Source organism: Acanthaster planci, linkage group LG02, assembly GCF_054643075.1.
Source record: "Acanthaster planci isolate LZ-2023a linkage group LG02, COTS_SCS, whole genome shotgun sequence".
Classification (NCBI taxonomy): Eukaryota; Metazoa; Echinodermata; class Asteroidea; order Valvatida; family Acanthasteridae; genus Acanthaster; species Acanthaster planci.
Genome location: NC_141778.1, coordinates 16,755,490 through 16,775,881, shown reverse-complemented (window position 1 = coordinate 16,775,881; position 20,392 = coordinate 16,755,490). Strand labels below are relative to the sequence as shown.

Sequence of the window (20,392 nt, the reverse complement as noted above, 5' to 3'; positions counted from 1 at the left end):
TGAGCCATATTTGCTTTGTCGTGGAACTGCTTAGGTGAAACCCCGACTACAGTAGCGTACACATCCAGTGCTTCCATGATGCAAGAGCCAGCAACAAATAATGCACCATTAATTACTGAAGCAACTTACACAAATAGTGCAACATTTCCAACACAAGACGGTATCACCCATGATGCAACTTCTCAAGAATTCACAACACAGATCAGCACGAATAAAGTATCCACAACAGAAGCTAGGAAGACAACAGTGGCCACGAATGAGAAGCCCACGGTGGAAGATACCACAGTGGAAATATCAACAACCAATGCAACGTCTGTTACTTCAGACACGTTCCTTACAAAAACGCACACAACTGTGACACAAGCTACAACTGAAGTACCCACAAGGAAACCTACAGCTGAAGTACCCACGTCACAAATTACAAATGAAGTGTCCGCAACGCAAACTGAAATTAAATTAACCAGAAAACTCGCGACAATTGACGCAACTACAAAAACCACATTTCTGCAACCAACAGCACAAATTATAACTGAAGTACTGACAAGGAAAAACACAGTTGAAATATCCCCGCCACAGCCCAAAGCTGAGACACCCACAACGCGAACAACTCGACTACCCACAGCTCCAACTACAACTCTAATACCTTCAACACAAATTACAACTGATGAACCAAAAACAAAATCTAATGGTGACGTTGCAACTACACAAACTGTAACAGAAATGACAACAAAAGCATCCTCGTCAGAAGCCACTACTCTGACACAAAATCACGATACGTCTACTGCAGAAAGAGTATTTACAAGTCAACACAGCAGAAACGATATAGCGACAGAGATTATACTAGCAAGTCCTTCAGTAAGAGAAGAAACTTTAAAAACACATACACACTCAACTAAATTATCCACAGCAAACTTTACAACTAAACTATTCGCAACAGAAGCTACAACTGACGCACCTACCACGCAGTTTTCAAGAGGATCAACAAACTACACTTGTAACAGCAGCAATGTTGCTACTGGAACAACTCAAACTTCGGTCTCGCTGGAGGATCTGTTAAATAAGGTAATTCTAGTTAGATAATAATATTAAGCCAAGAAAAAGCGCTCCCTGCTAGTAAAAGGATCTAAGCTGAAACAGCGGCTGTGGGGAAGTGACGATGTATTCAAACTATAGCTAGCTATGAAATATAAAAAGGGTTCCAACTTTTTTGTGGTTGCATACCAATTCATGCGTTAAATAGCGACAGCTGTATTTCCTGATGATTGTCTTATCTGACAAAACACAGCTATGTGTTGATCACATACCCAATATAATCATGATTAAAGTAATTCTGTTATAATCATTTGACAAATGATACCTGAAAATCTTTGAAGCCTATCTTTTTATCCTGCCCGTGCGTCCTGGCCGAGACGTTAAACTGCATCCGGTGGCAAGTTCTCGGTCAGGAATGACTGGGATGGTGGTGAATGTAGAGTCACCCCTTAGATGTTTTTTTCTCCCAGGTCCACTCTGGCCCAAAGTGGTAGCACCTGTTAGGGTACCAGGGTGGGTGGTTCACCTTGGGTTTAAAGTTAAGGGCGGAAGAGCTTTACGAAGTCAACGGCCAACCACCAACTTGGAGCTGGGGCCCCATTTAACGCATGTGAGATTTTCATGGATATTTCCCGTGGTAGCCCCTGTATCTGGTCCTACTGTCAGATGTACTGGCGTCTTTCCTCTGGTTTTGAGAGAGCTTAGACGAGAGAGGCCATTAAATCGCAAGAGGACCACCCAGGGATGCCTAATTTGTCCTGCCTGAAATTTTCCATTTTCCATCTTCCTCACACTAATCATCCATGCACAGGCAACTGTGACACCAGTGAGCATTCCTGGTGGAAACAAACCAGGGTTATGGTGGTTACCGGTTTTAAGCAAAATTTATGGTGATATAGCCTGGCGCGAGGGACCATGACCAACAGTGGGAGAGGCTTTTTAGTTTTATTTATAGCTACCGCCCGCTTAAATCAGGGAGCCCCTGATCAGTAAGGTTCTATAGTTCACCTCACGCTACCAGCATAGGTGTGCTGGGAATAGCGTTTAACTTTTCACCCAAGAAGCCTATACTTAAATTTGCCACATGCATCGTTCGGACAGTGACCACTGGAATGTCTATCAACAATGATTTGGGTAGCGAAAAACTGCAGGCAGGAAAAACTGTTGTTATTTTCCGTGAACTCTTGAAGCAAAATGTTCATATTGCTGCCCTTCAAGAGACTCGTTTGTCTGACTTGAGTACCATTAAGGAGGAGGATTTCACATTTTTCTGGTTCGGAAGGCCAGCAGGAGAACCTCAAATGTATGGAGCTGGTTTGCAGTGAGAAACAACCTGCTCTGTAGCATTCAGACTCCAGAAACAGTATCCAACAGGCTCTCATTCTGTCGGATAAAGACAGGAAAGTTTTCTTGTCATTTCATTTGCATATGCTCTTACATATAAAGCCAGACACGGAAACCAAAGATAACTTCCACAACCATTGGAGGGAATACTCAGACACTCACCTGATAAAGAGAGACTTGTGATGCTTGGAGACGTGAATGCAAGGATTGGTAGGATCTATGAGGATTGGCCTAACAGCATCGGCAAGTTTGGTGTCGGATGTTTGAATGACGATGGTCATGCCCTTCTAGAACTGAGCTGCAGGAATAACCTGATAACCAACACAATGTTTCCCGGTTCCGTCTCTCAGATAGTCTTCTGGTGTCATCCTCGTTCACGTCATTGGCATCGATTGGATTTTGTTATTGTGAAGCATGTACATCGTACATACAAGAACATACCGCAGTGCTCACTCTGACATCTGCAAAAATCGATACATCTCAATCTTCCCAACCAGACCTGAAACAGGCTTACTATGAGAAGCTCTCTGCTGAGCTTGAGAAATTACTAATAGGTACTAGGGATTCTGAAACCTATTGGAAAGTCTTAAAGACATGTATTCATAGTCATTTGCATAAAATGATTGGAAAGAAACAGCAGCATAACCCTGACTGACACATTGCAACGCTTCCCACAGTGCAGCCTGTGATGGAGCTGAAGCAAAATGCCGTGATCAGATTGATTGAAAGACCAACTACGGAAGCCAAGGAAGCATATAAAGCTTATGCACAACGTACTGTCAGAAAGTGTGTAAATGAGTACCGGGAGGGTCTCTGCAAAAGTATTAAGGATACACGGAACAAAGGTGACATTGCAGGGATGTATACAGCTATATACGTAAAACAACTGGACCCACCACACAATCTTTCGACCTTCTGCAGAAAGACGGTTTCATAATTACCGTCAAAGATGAGAAATTGGATCGTTGGACTGAAAATTATCCTGAGCTGTACGGATACCAGAGTACTGTGTCTGAAGCTGTTATACACAGTTTCAATTAATGATGCACCTCAGCTGATAGAACTTGATGGTGAACCATGAGGCTGTAAACAACATTCTACACCTGAAGAATAAATGAGGCTACAGGCGAAAATGACATCCCTGCTGAACTGTTAGAAGCTGGCACTACAATCCTGGCAACCCATATACACAGGCTTATCGTCTTATGCTGGTCTAGTCAAATCATCTCTAACGAGCTGAAGGCTGCCAAAATTACAACCCTAGAGGTTGCACGGAAAGTTCAGTTTGATGGTGACATCTCTGATAGATTTCCAAATTTGAGAGAGGTGAAACAGGGGTTTGTTCTCCCACCAACCCTTTTGGTATAATCTTCTCTTTTCTTTTTCGACAAGCATATGAAAACCTCAACAAGCGCAATGGTGTAAAATTCCTCATCAGAGACGATGGCAACTTCTTCTTTGCTTTAAAGCAAAGATCAGAGTACAGCCGGTTGTAATCCATTAGTCTCTTTACGTCGATGATGCACCTATCTGTGCCTTATCTGGTTATCAACTCCAGGACCTTCTCACATGCATCTCAATCACGTGCAAGGATTTTTTACCATCAGTTTGTCCCAGTCCAGTGACGGTTCTCATTGTGTCTTTGATAGTACTAAATTAGAGAATATTGACATATTTACTTATTTGGGTTCCGCAGTCAGCTCAGAAGCTGGCCTTGAACCTGAAATAGCGTTCTCTGATAGATAACGTGGCAACGACATAAGTCGTCTCACTAAACGTGTATGGAGAAATAACATCTCAATTTCAATACTAAAGTACATGCGTATTAGGCCTGTGTGCTTAGTGTTCTCCATAATGGTTCAGAATGCTGGCCGACCTATCGTCCACTGGACTCTCGTCTTGACGCATTCCATACTACGCCTACGCTCTGTCATAGGTATATCATGGGACGACAAGTTGACCAATACATGGGAGGACAAGTTGACCAATGAGGTATTGTTCCGCATCACCAAATCTGGAGCCCTTCTTCTAGGCTAAAATAGTTCAGGTTGAGATGGGCTGGCTATATCAACTGAATGCCTAAGGAGCGCCTACCACATGCCGTGCTTCACAGCGAGTTGAACGAAGTACCAGACCTGTTGGTATACTCTTCAAAGATGTTCTCAAGAGAGACTTAACTGACCTTGGCATTGACCAAGCTTCTTGGACTCCTATCCCTTGTCAGCGAGACATTTGGCATGCCGGTCTTCTCCATGGAAAACAGGTTCTATCAATAACTTGGAGAAGTTGAGAAAGTGTCGATGTACAATAAATGACAGATGATAGAATATCTCGACGCACGCCTGCCATGCATGCATAGCTGCAGAATAGCCCTACAGCAAACTATGTCCACAGCTATAGGGCCTATTAATACAGGCAAGCGGTAATGGAAAGGGTTAACAGGAAAGCCACGTGCTGCAAAATATTTTACATTTACACACAAGGCGGGAGTCAGCTCATTATGTAAATATCCACAGGCAAATTGTGGTCATATAGGTCCAAGCATCTCGTATCAGGTCTGCTTTGTTGCAGAGCGCAAATCTACAATTACGAGAATGTTCTGCTTGTGGGAACTCACTTTGAATTTTACGGTAGTAGATGTCATGCACGTTCTCTTTCTTCCCCGACAGGAACTTGGCAACATCAGCCTGGAGGAAGGTAAGGAGATTCTAGAACAGGCACAAAGCATCTTGGATGGCGAAAATCAGGTTAACCAAGCCTCACATCTCGTATCATTAGTGGACATTTACATCACTGTTGGCAATGTTGATGAACTGCAGAACGCTACCTTGGAGGACTCTCTGTCATTTGTGCAGGTATGATATGCTGTCAACACACCTAGCATACATTTACAACATCGTCCTTCGAATCCCAGGTATTAATTTAATTCCTTGATAGAGGAGTTTATGTGATTCAAAATCTAGAAAAAATATTTATTTATGTGATTCAAAATCTAGAAAAAAATATTCATTCACTTTCATACAGAAAATCTCAATAGGCCTAAGCATCACAGGTTACAACTCCCTTGAAAACACAAATTCGAAAAGGAGCTAGGTTTTTGCAGTTTTTATTACATGTTAATTAACACTTTTACCGGTCATTTTTTAATGCATTGTCCAATTCTGTTTGAAATAATCTGAATTGGTATAATCAATTAAATTTCAATTGCAGACTGGCATATCATTAGCTAATTCTCTTCTGAGGGACAAGTACACCAGTTTCTTTAAAGAGACCAGTTGCTCTAAACCTTGCAATGACTCGACAAGCTCCCCAGCTGGCAAAATTGCAAATACCACCGAGCATCTGATGTTGTCCCTCGCTGATAAGATTCTGGAAAGAGACGGAGAATCCTTCTCTTCTAGCAGTGATAACATTGGTTTGTATAACTCACGGTTCATTGTTATTCCTTTGATATTTATGTTAGTTTCTCATCTCATCTGCATTGGCTCTTTGGCAGTGTGACTGCCATTTTGAAAGCCTTCCTTTATCATTGCCACTTTCACATTCAGCAGTGTAAATTGTGTAACCTGGACGTGGAGTTCTAGGCCGCCGCCGGTGGTGGAGTGTTAGGTCCATTCGTATTAGGTGATGAGACATCAAGGACAAGTGAGTTAACCCAAACGAGTGAATCAGACACCAGATAGACAATCCAATATTTATTTTAATTGTTGATTCATTTGTTTCGTCTCAGGTCTTGAATCTTTCTCAGATCAAAATAAACCCTGTTTGCAAAATAATTACATAACTGTAATGGAAGAAATATTGTACACAATGGACAGCATACTGCCACAATAGTTAAATCATTGTATAATTATTGCACATGAAGTCATAAAAATGGTCAGACAAACATACAATCGAATATACATGTAGGCCTAGTTGTACTTTGCTAAATTACCCCAGTGTCATGGACATGCTACAGTAGCTGACAGTTAGTAACGATCGAGCCTACAGTCAGGCTTGCAGGCTCCCACAGCTATTTCTTATGAGCTGCGGCCAAAACATATGGCACGTGTACATACAAGTATGAAAGACAACTATCCATCACTACCATATGTCGAGGAACGGCAGTGTGAGCAACTGCACAGGAATGGACCTTGCATTATATAAAATGTACAGAGGCTTACTTCCAACGTTCAATCATGTTCCTAACGCCCCACCACCCCAAACCATTACAGCTCCGCGTGCGCGCAGTGCTACAATACACAGCCAGTATGTCACACACAAGGTCTACCGTGCACATCACGTACAACGTTGTGCAATTTGACATCTACACGTATAGTATTGTTAATACGTAACGTGTATACACAAACTAGTGTGAAAGATTCTCACATTTATGGTTAAGAAAACATTCCCAAAATGACTTAAAATGTCATTAGCCTCAAGTATAATACCAACTTATATGCTCTATGGCGAGCAGTGTTCACGATGGTACGAGTCTAGTGGAGGTACATAACCTAGAAAAGGTACCGAGAGAAAGGAAGTTAGGGCAACTTTCTTACCTGGGCGTTGCTCAGTTCGCAGCGGCGATAAAGACCGTACTCTAGAAAATTCGAGAACGCCTAACGCCCACAGGCACAGCCACAAAGCCGTGGCTGAATATACTGCTCCGCACTTCTTAAAAATGCACTGTGTAATTAACCTCAACCATTGCATACATTAGAATCAGCATATTATCAACGAAACAGTGTCCTTGGTAATATACACTCCAAGATTAATAAAGAAATATAACCTAACTGAAGGAATGAAATGTGGACTCCGATGGACTATTTGTTGCAGTGGATGTTGAGGCTCGATCTGTCCGCGCAAGGTACAAGCTGGCCTGCGGGCTGCATAATTAATTAGCTCTCACCCCATCAGGGCGCTGACGTAACTACAGGCCGCTACAATTGTTTTTCGCGTTGTCTGATCACAGTGATATATCAGAATTTAGGATCGTCCCTCACCTAATGAGGAGAGGGAGTTGTAAAATTAAAGTGCATGTGAAGCCTTTTGCTTGTGCAAGACAATTTTTAAGTATGGATGAATTGCGGTAACGCAGTCGACGATTATCTCTTTTGTGAATTGTGTGGTTCTTAAAAGAACCAGTTTCAAAAGTTCAAGAGAATGCCTGTTAACATAAACAACTGTGCCCGGTTTGCTCCTGTGAGTATCATTCTACCATCGTCTACCTTGTCATCAGCATGACGATAATCATCTTCATCACCACTGTGGCTGAAATCATTGCAACCCTGAGCACTTTGCCCTTGAGCACATAGATATGACCTGTCACTGCAAAATGAGCTGAGAGTAAGACAATTTTCAATTACCGACACCGTTCGTAGTATTTACCGGTTGTCATTATTTGTTGGATCAAACATCTTCAAAACCTGCTGTTACGCAATTTTTTTTATTAGCTCTAAACTGTTCTTTGCCTATAATGCCGCCAGTGATTTTAAAATGCCATTTTCCAAAAGCAGAAATACTTCTCCTGTTATGATTACAGTTTGCAAGTGATATGTCTACTACAGAGATCATTATCTTCACGTTATGTACCATCACGATTGCGTTTGTTCTGCATAATGCAAAAATGCTGAATATCTCATTCCCAAATCTTCAAAAGTCTGACTTCATTGTCATTTTGTATTGACAAGTGACATACCTGTGTCCTGCTAAAAAATTCTTTAAAATCTTTCCTTTGCGTCTTTCCTTCATTAATTATTTGTGTTATGAAAATTATGACATGTATTTATGGAAAAAAGCAAATCATTGGTTCCATTATGGACTGTTTATGTCAATCGTTCCTAATAAGAACAAAATAATATCAAGTTTATTTAATATGTAATGGATCACTTAACAATTTGTGTGTAAGGGTTGTTTCTCATTTCGCAACCGGTACTAAATACAACCGAATTAACAAAAAGTGGGATTTTGGGAGAAGAGCGGGGTCGTGCCACAAGACACGTGACCGTGAAAGATTTTAGACGCCACCTGAATAATGCCAAGCCACAATCAAAATGTCCATGTCTCCACGACCTTTGTTCATTTTTCCAGCCACCGGAATCAAGAGGTGGGACCGGGAAGGGAGTTCATCGCAGTTGACGCTCCCGGAGAGAGACCAGCAGTTTAGTAAGGATGTTGCAACCGAAGCTGTCATACCAGTGGAGCTATTTCAAGATCACCCGAACTCTGCAGTCGTGTTCGTCCTGTACCGCAACCTGCACCGTGTTATTGGAAATTCATCTACTGCAGATGTGAAAATGATGTTTCCCCAAACTGATAGGTGATATATATTTACTAATTAAAGGGAAGTTAGAGGAGTAGCCCTGATCGATTTTAAAAGAGCATTATCGTGTACAATACGGTGCTATTTGCATTTAAATTATATCTCACTTTGTTAATGTGAGTAGGTTCGGTTTAAATTGGTCTGATGCTGTCAGGATGAAAATATGTGTCAGTTTTTTTGTTGAGCTGACTTTGCTGTTATTGCCGTTAAATCCATCTTTTTGTGAAAATGCAAAACAAGTTATCATACTTTTCTTTGTGTGATAGCAGCAATTCTTTAGCAGAGATTGCAGTCTTGAGTAGAGTCCTCAGTGTCTCAATTGTACCTCGACCAGATGAGAGCGTCTTCACAAACTACCCGGTCTCCATGAATTTTGAGACCAACATTAAAGAGGTATTTGTAATTGTTTTTCATTTAGTAATTAATAGCCCTTTTCTGTTTGTTTAGTTCTAATTTGGTATTTATAACAAAAGTGTAGAGTACTCCAATAACCTGATTATTCTAACTTCTAATATGAGTATAATTCAACAGGTTGATTCCTAGAGGCAGTGCGGTAGGCTGTGGTGGAGAGAAAAGGAGAGAAAACCTGGAATATTTTGCCAATCTTGGCTTAATACAGATCGGTGGTGGGCTGAGGTTTATCAACAGAGTTTCCAGATTGGCATTTTGTGAGGCCTTGATCTTTTCACTCATTTGAACTATTTCAGGTAAATGCTGAAAGACCCAACAAAGTTGTGGATTTGGACACAGCTGTATGTGTTTACTGGGACACAACGTAAGTCAAAGCCTTTTGCACGTTTGTCTATAATCGGCTAGTTAATGTTTGTATTCGGTAATTGTTGCCAAGACATTATACTGTTCTATCAATGGGGCATTTCCTAAAATGTGCATCATGACTTGGTGCACTTATGTCATTATAGCGTCTGCTCATTAGGGACACGTTACTGGGGAAAAATGCCAGATCTTGGAGAGTATAGAGGTCGATTCAACCATTTCAGGCGAACACGGCTAATCGAGCACGTTAACCATCTCTGCTCTTGCAGATACCTCCGTTCACTCCCATAATTTAGGGAGGCAAGTTGGGGTTTGTGACGTGCCTCGATACAATTAGGTTTGAGTTCACATCAGCACACAACGTGCCGTATGGTTTTGCACTGTTTCGTTTGTGGGTGGATAGTAACTCATATTGTACATGAGTTTACTTACGATGAATTCACGACAACGTTGTAGTCAAGACCAGACACAAGGTCAGGCACAAGACCACTCACATCACAGTCAGTCACATACTCAATAAGCTGGGTGGATAATGAAAAATAAAAATATCAGTTGCTTGTGATTTGAACTCAGACTTGATGTGTTCGCGTGTTGTCCCGTGGAGTCTTGGGGATTCTCGACTGTGATCCTGTATTGGCATTACTTTGATGGGTGGGATGGATTGTTGCTTTAAATTGCTTAAATGTTATGGCAGGGATTCGCCCAGAGGTAGTTGGTCCTCCAAGAGATGTAATTTCACCACAGTCACCCCTGCCTACACCACATGCTCCTGCACTCATCTAACCAGTTTTGCTGTTCTGATGCAAGTCATGGACATTGAGGTGAGTGCGTCAAGAATGTCTGACATATACCCCTGTAATAAGGTCAGTGTTACGTGTCTTGCTTTATAGACAGGTTCAGATAGTTTTCTATCATCTGCTTTGAGTCAAAGGGTTCGGGGGACTGGTATCAGAACTCACCAATGGGTGATGTGAATGAAACGCATGATGCAAATATTATGCAGATCCGTCAACAGTGGTCTTGATGGTTTTAAACTCGAGCTCTGGCGGGCTAAGCTAACGCTTTAATAAACGCAATTGCTTTGTTCTTTTGCCTGCTTTTTCAGTGTTTTAATTTTGTTTGTTCCCTTGTTTCTTCAGATATCTGAGCCTGATCAGAGGGCATTGGAGATTACATCCTATATCGGCTGCAGTTTGTCAATAACTAGTGTTATCATGTTGGTCACCACATTTATTTTCTTGAAGTAAGTTCAGAATCTTTCAGATCTTACTAAGGTAAACAATAAAAAGTCTAAATAAGGAGGCTTCATAGCTTAATCCATGCTCTTTGTAGTCAAACGATCCACATAAAGGTAGGTTTCATAACAACTGGTATAATTTACCAGAGTGAGTTCGTATTTTAAAGGACCAGGTTTTTGGAGCATTCTTCTTTCATTCTCTCAAAATGAAAGCTGAAAACGTGTCAGTCGAAAGAATCAGTACTTGTCAATGCTTGTCAAACGTGTGTCAAAATATACACTTAAAAAAATGTGACAGTTTGCATGTTTTATCTATGCCAGCATAAAGACAGAACGTGTGTTGGTCCACATCAACCTAGCCATTGCTGTTGGCCTGGCTCGCATCACGTTTCTATTCTTAGACGTCCCTGCTAAGCACAGTGTAAGTGGATTTTCCATAAAAGTTTATGGTTTGGTAATAAGGATAGAACATTCCTGTCGGAGTGAAAATTTCATTTATTCTTTAGAAATGAGGGAAACGCTCCATATGTTTCATCACTCAGCGGTTGGTTAGATGTGCTTTTGAATAACTGCAAACAGTTGCAGAAAACGACTTTATTTTGACACCATAAACGTTGCTTGTACACAAGCAATACTCGATACTCATCAATACATATTGATTTGAGCAATGAAAAAATTTTACAGTCAAATGCAAAATGAGAAATAGCTACAAAGGTGAAACCTGACGATTACATGGTACAATAGAACAAACAGGGTGGCCATGTCCACGGCTGTTTACTTGCTCCTGGGCGAGGGAGCGGCCACTGCCGTTAACCCTCCTTTAGCATGCAGCACCTCCAATTCATCAGCAATTGCCTGCCTAACGCATGATAATCGCATACACATCTGTTAACGTGCGGAAGCTGGATTGTACGGAAGCCGGGTTTTTGCAAGCATTGAGGAAGGAAACGGATAAGTGATGCAAAAGTACTTTTGTACTACAAGTGAATATTTTGGCACCATTGTCTTGTAGCTACCATTTTATGGGGGGGGGCAGCCACCAATAGACTTCAGGCAATATGCAACATGTTAGTTGTTCCATCAGTGGGGTACACTTCGTTTGAATGGACAACAAATGTAAACAAGTGGGGGCCGCCGGCATATAAAGCATAGGGAATAGAGAGACCCCCCCCAGCCTTTGTATTGGCCATTGTTATACTGGTATCTCAGAAATTCTTTTCAGACATCTAGGGGGATGTGTTAAGTGACAGTAGTCTGGAATGTGTATAGGGATTGGACTTGTTGGGGGTACCCCTCTCTCCTTTTTCGTGCCTGGTAGAGCCACCGCATAGTTTTCGTTAGATAAAATTAATGTAGCGGGTACTGCCGGTACATGCAAAAGTCCCCCCCAAATACGCGTTGTTCGCCTCCTATCCCTTGGTACTCATCCTTCTTGCGTGCGGAGCGACTCTGGGGGTTAACGGTGTATGCATGCACACATACTTCCGTGTTTATGGTGCCTTGGGGGACACCAGAAGAACACCACGAGGAACATTCGTTGCCCCCTACAAGAATTTCACGCAATAAATTTTTAGATTTATTGAGAAAGGAGGAATTTCCCAGGTATACCTTTCAGTCGCAAATTGAAGTATTTTACATGCATGAGGGACATTTGGTCGAAATATCAGCAGTGTTGTAGTCGAGACCATCACAAGACTATTACAAGACCAGATACAAGACCATGCACAAGACTACTCACAACTGACAGGTTGAACAATGTCAAAGCAATGCTTTTTGTTGCTTGCGTCTTGACTGGAGGTCTTGTGTTGTCTTGTGAAGGTCTTAAGTGGTCTCGACTGAAACATCAACATAGGAAAGCTGTTCTGGTTCAAATGGGAGCGAATTGGAAACAGTACAAACTTTGTGTACTGTAGTCGTGTGGACGTACACTCATCCTTTCACCTTCCTGTATTTTGTGGGACTTAAACCTCTATGGGAACAAATTTTGGTCCCAACAACTCGGTCAAGAATATCCAGTCAACAGGTACTGTCTCTTAACCCTTGGAATGCTCACCCAGTAAACTGTGTCCCCAGTTGTGAAGGTGTTAAGTTCACTGATGAATTAACTTTGATCATGTTACCACGTGGATAGAATAAGTCAATTACTAGACCAAATATGAGGCTTGTCCATAGAAATGTTAGCACCTATATATTGCGTAGCCTACGTGCAGTGGTTGGACAGGTACTTTAAATGCTGGATCTGTAGACCAGTTAATAAATTCACGTGCTTAATAAAATTACGTGCGAATGCGCATAAATGGAAAGTGGAGACGAGATGCTTGAGCGCCCAGTTGAAAATGTGGAGGGACACAAACTTCAACGTTATTTTCTCTCAGATTCTTCACGTTTTTTCACTTTCGTCCTCGGAAAACCCTCTCAAATCATTATAGCTATTACATTCTGGAATGAGAGGAACTTTTGGAGAACAAATAAAAACTTGAAAAATTTCGTTCGTTCGAAGCGCACGAGGTCGCTTCGTAAAAGCCTACAGGCTTGGCAAAACAAACTGTGCGATACGTGAGGGTACAATCCACCATTCTCGGCCGACGACGTTACTAAGTGGCAAACAAACCTAAACCAGTCAGAAACCAGTCAATTCAGCATAGTATGAGTGGTGCATAATACCCTGAAGTACAAAACTATCTAATGGGACATGGTCGGAGAAGAGCCCTGTAAATTTCTTTCGACCTCGTGCGCTTGGGGAGAAAGCAAAGACTTTTTTTAGTGCTATGTAAAATGTATTACAGCAGAAAGTAACAGAAATGATAATGTTTAGAGTTTTTTCGAAGACGAAAGGCAAAATGTGCAGAAACTGAGAGAAAATGACGTTGAAATTTGTGCCCCTGTACATTTTCAATGGACCGCTCAAGCTTTTTGCCTCCACTTGCACGTGCGCATGCGCACACGTTAGAATTTATTAGTGAACTGGTCTGTGTAGTGAGTGGAAGCAGACGAGGGAAGAGGTTTTTCGCAGTACCAGCCACTTGCTTGCTGCATCAAACAAGCAGATAGCCATGATAAATATACAATGGAATGGGACTTTGCGTTTGTTGCCAGGATGCATGTATAGCGGTTGCCATGATGATCTACTACACCAACATGGCTAGTTTCTTCTGGATGTTGGTTGAAGGTATTCACCTCTACCTACACGTTTTGGTGGTGTTTAATATCGAGAGAAGCAAGCTCAGGTTGTACATGATTGTCGCCTGGGGTGAGTTCTGAAAAGTTACTGCATGTGATACACTTAACCAATCATATATCGATGCTGAGAAGAGAACATATTTATTATCATCTTTTTTCAGAGTTTATTTGACCTGGTAATCACACACACATGTACATGTACATGGTTCTCACTAGCCAATAACGAGCTGAGATTGATACACGAAGCCTGCGTCTGAAGCCTTGGCAGATCCATAACCATTTTGGGGGGGGGGTCTTTTCTAGCATATTGATTGCCTGAAAGACTTCAAAGATCAGGATCGTACAGGTCTATACTATAGTACCGGGTTAGCTAGCGGAATACCTGGTGGAACTAAAACAGCCCAGGTACCGCAGGGGTCCTTTTTAAACTGGGTCTGAATGGCCACGGTGTCTCGATTTCTGCAACGGATCAGTTTCGACCTTGAATAAAATCAATTTGCCCACCAAACACCACAACTTCACTGGACTTGCCGTTAACATGTGTCCTCTGAAATGACATCATAATGATGTCATTAAATGATATTTCAGCAAGTAGCTAATGACAAATACATGTTCAAATTCGTGAACCATGCTGTTTTTCCCTCTGACTTCAGACATAAATAAATTGACTACTTGATGTTTGACAAATACAATTGTGCCCAATAGCTGCGTTCGTAACTCGTAGTTTCCCATCTATTATTCATTATTTATTTTCTAGGTGTTCCAGTCATTCTGGCAGCGGTCACACTAGGCGTATTCTCAGATAGCATTCGCAAATCGAACACGTAAGTTACTGATTGCAGTAGAGAATATTATGGGGCTGATTTCACTGCACTGTAATGATGGATGTTGCAGTTTTTAATACTCTGTTTCAGCAAAGAGGATGTAACTTTTCCTCAATTTGTTGTGTCCAATTATAGCAGCTGGTGCATGAAAACTTTTTTTCTGGCTTGCAAATAATTAAGAAGGGCAATTGTTGAATCAACTGTAGTTGAATATGATCACAGATGATTTTCCACACGTATTAAATTTGTGCACATTATCTTTAATCTGTAATGACAATTACTTCTTGAAATATATACAGAGTATACATTTTGAACGAGACATTTTACCATAATTTCCAAAGTGTCCCTCTCTCTAACTCCCAACGTTCTCCTTCCAAGGTGCTGGTTGCAGTCGTCCGATAACTCCATTTGGATATTTGTAGCACCTATGCTGGCTGTTGTAGCAATCAACTCCTGCATCCTTATACGTGTTGTCTTAGTGATTTTCAAACTCTCCGCTGTGCATGCAACAAGTAGACTTAAACAGGCAAAGTACGTCTTTTTTAATACCATTAGAATAGACTATTCGCACGGTTTCACTTTCAATATATCTGTGTCTGGTAAATCAATTCGAAAGCTGCCGTTGTGCCCATTCAGATGGAATTTAGAGCAAATCTTCTACCGTATGTAACTTACACTGATGTACGTGGTGGTAATGAAAAATCAATCACATTGGTAATTCACAATTTCATTTTAAAACTGGAAAATATTGGATTTGCAGTAGCTAAAGTTGAAAGGTGACGTCAAATGCTAGCCCCCCGCTTCTGTCAGAACCAGTTAGCTGTCTCTAAAAGTTTTCAATGACCAAAGCAAATAAAATGAGGTCTCCAAAATCTTCTATATTTTCAGTAAGTTTATTATATTAAAATTGTACCCTCACTACAGTACTTTACAAACATCAAGTTAAGGTTAAAATGACTTAATACAGATGATTGACTCTGCCCAATAGTTCAAGCGATATAAATTCGAATTCCTCCCCCAAATTAATTACAGCTTTCTTGTGAAATTAAACAATGAAACTTCCTTAACATCTCATATCCCCACTTATCAAGGAACAAATTCAACTTGCCCTTCAACAAGTTCAATTTAGCAAGCTTAAATTCAACACGCAAGTTGCGCGCTTCCGTGGCAGGGACGCTTTGCCCACTTGGTGTTCAATACGGGCGTTTCACAATAGTGCGCCTCCAAGAGTTTGCAACGCGTTGGCCAATCACAATGCACGAAATCTGTCGACCCAATGCGTGTTTAGAAAGGGTAGATAGATATTGTGCGTTGAGATTGGCCAACGCGTTGCAAACTCTTGGAGGCCCACTGTTGTGCGTCACCCGTACTGTAGCTAAATGACGAGAGGGCGCTGTTGTGCACTTCATCGGCAGAGACGCCTTCGCCATTTGGAGTTGTATTATCGACACATCTTAGTGCCAAATCTCTGTACTGTTACACAGTTTATTACCTTGGGCTGTTACAGCATACCGGATAAAAACATATGCAGCTTAATGAGAGTGCTTTATTCTCATCCCCAGACAAGTAGCCAAAGCTACCTTGATGCTGCAGCCAGTGCTGGGGTTGACTTGGGTATTTGGTGTGTTATCCCTCTCATCAGGACTTATAATATTCCAATATCTCTTCACGATTCTCAACTCGCTTCAGGGGGTGCTTCTCCTTCTGTTTTACTGTGTTTTCAACTTCGAGGTTGGTTGCACACATAATTGTTTAATCGCTATTCAAATGATTATTTTTTAACATCTGCCTTGGAGCGCCATCAAATTTAATTTTCAAAAGGCAATATAATTGTGAGGTATCTTCCAACAAGTAGCACATTACAATTTGAATGCAATACGAAAGTGATTTTGAGAAACTGGCTGATTGCATCATAGCTTTTGTTGTAACCAGTAATTGCAGTGGATCTGTGAGCGTTGTTAAAAAAGGGAAAAGAAAATAGTACCCGTGGTATTTTTGGTGTAACTTGATGGGCAGCAGTGAAAAAGGTATTTTCCCACAAAATATTTATACAGCAGATATGGCTGTGCTAAAAATATACTGAATACAGGTCGTAGTTTTTTCCCATTTCCGGCGAAATTGAATGAGGAGTGCCAATTAAAACTTTAAAAATCTCGCAAACAGGTTTCAAATAGTTCGTCCTTGGTCGCTATACTTCATTTATGCTTGGCTTGTATTAATTTGGAACCTTAGGAATTATGATTTCTGTGATTGTTGCAATCTCTCAGGTCCAAGACGCCTTCAAACGTCGCAGGGTAAACTGGAAAATACTTGGGCGGGCCACCAAGTCATCCAGCGTAGCCCCATTAAAAGAATCCAACCACTCGACATCCTTTGCGCGCAAAGATAGTGGTATAGTAGAGTCATCAGCCTACCTCTGGAAGACATTTCACACAACTGATGGAGGTGACTTATCTAAAGGAATTAATCTGGATCAACTGACAATTTGAGAAACCCTTGAGTAAAATAATGTTGTATATTTATGTTAAAATTATTCCATTTTCAATGGAAAGTAGCAACTGAAATATAGCATTGTAGAATAACACTACTGCTGTTTTCACTGCCTATAAATTTCCCGTATAGTTTATCGTCTGCTATAGTGCCTGAATGAACCAACGCAGTAGAAATGCTTTAAAAAACACTTTCATTTTGCCTACAACTTGTACGGGCGGCCAGAGTTTACGGACTTATCACCTTTTGGTTGGCTTTCGATTTTGCTTCAGACTCGTTCAAAATCGTTATTGTCCCATTAACTTTAAAGAGGGTTGTATTTCCATTTGGTATTTTGTAGTACGTGTATTATTATCTAGCATTATCTAGTGTTCTGATAGCTGGGGTTTAACACTCTGTGAATTATTTTGTCACTTTTGTACCGACGTTCAGTATAGTTTTAGCAGCCACTTTTAGGACAAACACGACTGCGACGTCACAAGAGTAGACCCTGTAGATTTTGCCCACTTTGCATCGCACGTATTGTCACTGTGAAACTGTTGCAAATCAGTAATCGCTTGTTGCAAATTAATGTGAAAGTGTTAACGTTGTAGCACAATGTTGCATTGTACGTTGTCGAGTGCTAATTCAGTATCAGTGATTCTATAGAAACTGCAATTGGCAAGAAAATGATTGCACGCTTCCCCAACTTTCCGATCTACCTCTGGAGAGATATATGATGAGAAATTGCAGGAATCACATTCTAAAACCTTAAACGTAAGATGAGATATTTCCCCCTTTTGTATTTTCGACTTTAATCCACATGTAAACTTCTGTGCAACATTGGAACAAGACAATTGGAGGGCATAGTGAATTGCCTTTTGATTGGACAACATGAGCCAGTTCGGTATTCCAACAGCGCATGCTCAGTATAAGGCTATTCGGGAAAAGCTACGCGCAATAGTTTGTCCTATCAGCGTATCTATACGCTGACTCACGTGTGCACATCCTAAAAGACCCTGGCATTTTGAAACACCAAAACTGGCCCATTGATATTATAAAAGTATTGCATATGTAACTCTTCATTCGTAGTATACTGTAGCATCGGAGCTTGATTAACTCTGCCAATTCAAAGGACTTTAATATAGTTAGAAAAGTTTTGAAAGTAAGTGGATCAGTTGCTCTAATGTTAGGGTTATTTCTTATTCAATCCCATGTAGTAAAGAATTGATTACCTTTAAATTGGTTGAACATTTTCCTAAACAATTTATTTATGTGGATAGATAAGAATGAACTAGTAGTTAGGTATCGCAAATGGGAAGTTTTGGATTACATAACTGGAATCTCAAATACTATACCGTGTGCGTTTGCTTACGACAGTCCAAGTTGCTGGTGCCTTCTGCAAAAGTTTTACCGACAATTATTTCTTGTGATTGTAGTGTATTCTTGTATTATGCAGCTGAGTAAAAAGAGATCAAGACATTACTGATGCAAAGTGTGTTGTTTTAAAAGCGGTTGCTACATGTGTATTAAAAAGGTAGCCCGTGCGCTTTTAGATAGTGGCGACTTCTACGTTAGGTTTACTGATTTGTTGGTTTTAGCAAGTGAGTGTCGAAAACATCAAAACGCCTGCACCACCACCTTTTCTTGGGGAGATTGGAACGTTGGAACTGCGCACGGTAGTAAAAAAATATTTTAAATGGAGAAAGACACATTTTCGATTTTTTAAAGTGTTTCCAGCTAAACTAAAAAAAAAATTCTCTGGTTGGGATCTTTGAAAGCTTTTTAAAAATCCGAAAAAATATGAGGTCTGTTCCGAATCTTTTGAACAGTGAAGTAGACCTAATTATTCTCTTGGATGAGACAGACAGGTTGGCAATTTGTAATGGGATCTTTTCCCCATGTATTTCCAACAGTGCAACAAAAACGTCCACTATAAGCGTGGTTTGTTTCTCGATTAGTGATCCCAAAGCTGTTTCGAGTTCTGGCGTCATTGAACCAACTTCGAAACACCGATCACGTTCCCGATCCACATAAAACATAAAGCTGTCTTCTATTGACCGTACTGCGCATGCGCATGTTAAAACAACTAAAATTTAGTTAATGGCCATTGAAGCCACAACAGGCTATGAAGTTCAAACAGCCTACCTGTCCACAGATTTTTCCAGTGCCACTTCAAAGTATAGTTGAGGGCGCCCTTGATTGAGTGACAAGGAGTGTAACCTTGCTCTGCTTTAAATCTCTTTTCACACCAATTAAGAAACATCCATATATAGTGGAGCTGCTTAGTAAAAAAATGTGCATTTTGTGATAAAAGCATGAAATTTGGCAAAATGCATATGGCTCCAAACTGGCTAAAAGTCATTTTAAGATGTTGACCAATATCAGATCTTGTCTATTTTGGGGGCTGATACTGATTTTTTAAAAAAGGGGGTGTAAAAAATGAAACGCCGGGAAAATTATAATTACATCAATTGCTCTTCAATTTTCATGCTTAAAATTAATGGACATATGAAATTAAACATTTGATAAATGTAAGTCTGTTTTTGCTCCATTTTGTGGGCGCGGCCTAAAATGTTGGTGAATATTTTAGAAGCTTGTCTCAAATGTGGGAAATATAACTATACCCGAAAGTGGAAAGTTAGCTTGAAATGAAGTAAAAATATATCTGACGGATGGATCGGTTGGGAATATTAACCATGTAAAGGGCAGAGCTAGATTTTTTTAAAGGAGTGAATAAAATTAAAATTCTTTTCGTATCAGGTTGTGTTTGAAAGGGTCTCGAAGTTCAGGGCACTCTAACAGGATGTGTTGAGCTGTCTGTTCTGGTGCACCACACTGAAAGGGCAGCTGATGAGCGTAGGCCCCACTGGTGCATGGCTGAGTTGAAATGACCCACACCAGTCCGAATCCAGTTAAGCGATACCCACTCCCTGCGAGGAAGGTTTGAGCCCGGTGAGAGAATCGTCTTTGGGCATACTGTGAAATGTACTAGATGTGTAGTTTCCTCCCAGCTTTCGTCCCAGGACTGCAGGAGGCTGAAGTCCAAGTCTCTCAGTTTCGCTGCATGGCGAGAGAATGGTCTCCTGAACTTCAAGCGTTGAGGGGTAACCTAGACTCCCTAAATGCTACTGAGGAGGTGGCTAGAGTCACTGGCTGCCTTTGTAACCATCCTATAAGATTGTCGTACTCTTTGCAGGTGCGCTGGGGAAATGCCTATTTTGTTGTTGT

At 40.9% G+C, this 20,392-nt stretch overlaps 1 protein-coding gene and 1 long non-coding RNA gene across 4 annotated transcripts in view; one reads left to right on the top strand and one right to left on the bottom strand.

Moving 5' to 3' along the window:
* Window positions 1–7,212, bottom strand: part of LOC147799948 (uncharacterized) — a 30,168-nt gene extending 22,956 nt beyond the window's left edge. The window contains exon 1 of the long non-coding RNA XR_015424343.1: window positions 6,915–7,212. This is a non-coding gene — a long non-coding RNA (uncharacterized LOC147799948). The remainder of the gene's footprint in view (window positions 1–6,914) is intronic.
* The window catches only part of LOC110984417 (adhesion G protein-coupled receptor D1-like), a 33,164-nt gene extending 13,347 nt beyond the window's left edge, over window positions 1–19,817 (top strand). Inside the window, exons 13-26 of one of the 3 annotated variants that reach the window (XM_087133017.1) lie at window positions 35–1,062; window positions 5,046–5,231; window positions 5,587–5,791; window positions 8,446–8,674; window positions 8,944–9,070; window positions 9,385–9,452; window positions 10,146–10,272; window positions 10,591–10,694; window positions 11,010–11,109; window positions 13,785–13,938; window positions 14,626–14,692; window positions 15,071–15,223; window positions 16,255–16,423; window positions 16,960–19,817. In XM_087133017.1, coding sequence (XP_086989143.1) covers window positions 35–1,062; window positions 5,046–5,231; window positions 5,587–5,791; window positions 8,446–8,674; window positions 8,944–9,070; window positions 9,385–9,452; window positions 10,146–10,272; window positions 10,591–10,694; window positions 11,010–11,109; window positions 13,785–13,938; window positions 14,626–14,692; window positions 15,071–15,223; window positions 16,255–16,423; window positions 16,960–17,181 — 2,939 coding nt within the window. In that variant the 3' untranslated portion in view covers window positions 17,182–19,817. The remainder of the gene's footprint in view (window positions 1–34; window positions 1,063–5,045; window positions 5,232–5,586; window positions 5,792–8,445; window positions 8,675–8,943; window positions 9,071–9,384; window positions 9,453–10,145; window positions 10,273–10,590; window positions 10,695–11,009; window positions 11,110–13,784; window positions 13,939–14,625; window positions 14,693–15,070; window positions 15,224–16,254; window positions 16,424–16,959) is intronic. The other 2 variants (XM_087133018.1, XM_087133019.1) reach the window with 2 other exon arrangements.
* The last annotated feature ends 575 nt before the right edge of the window (window positions 19,818–20,392 follow it).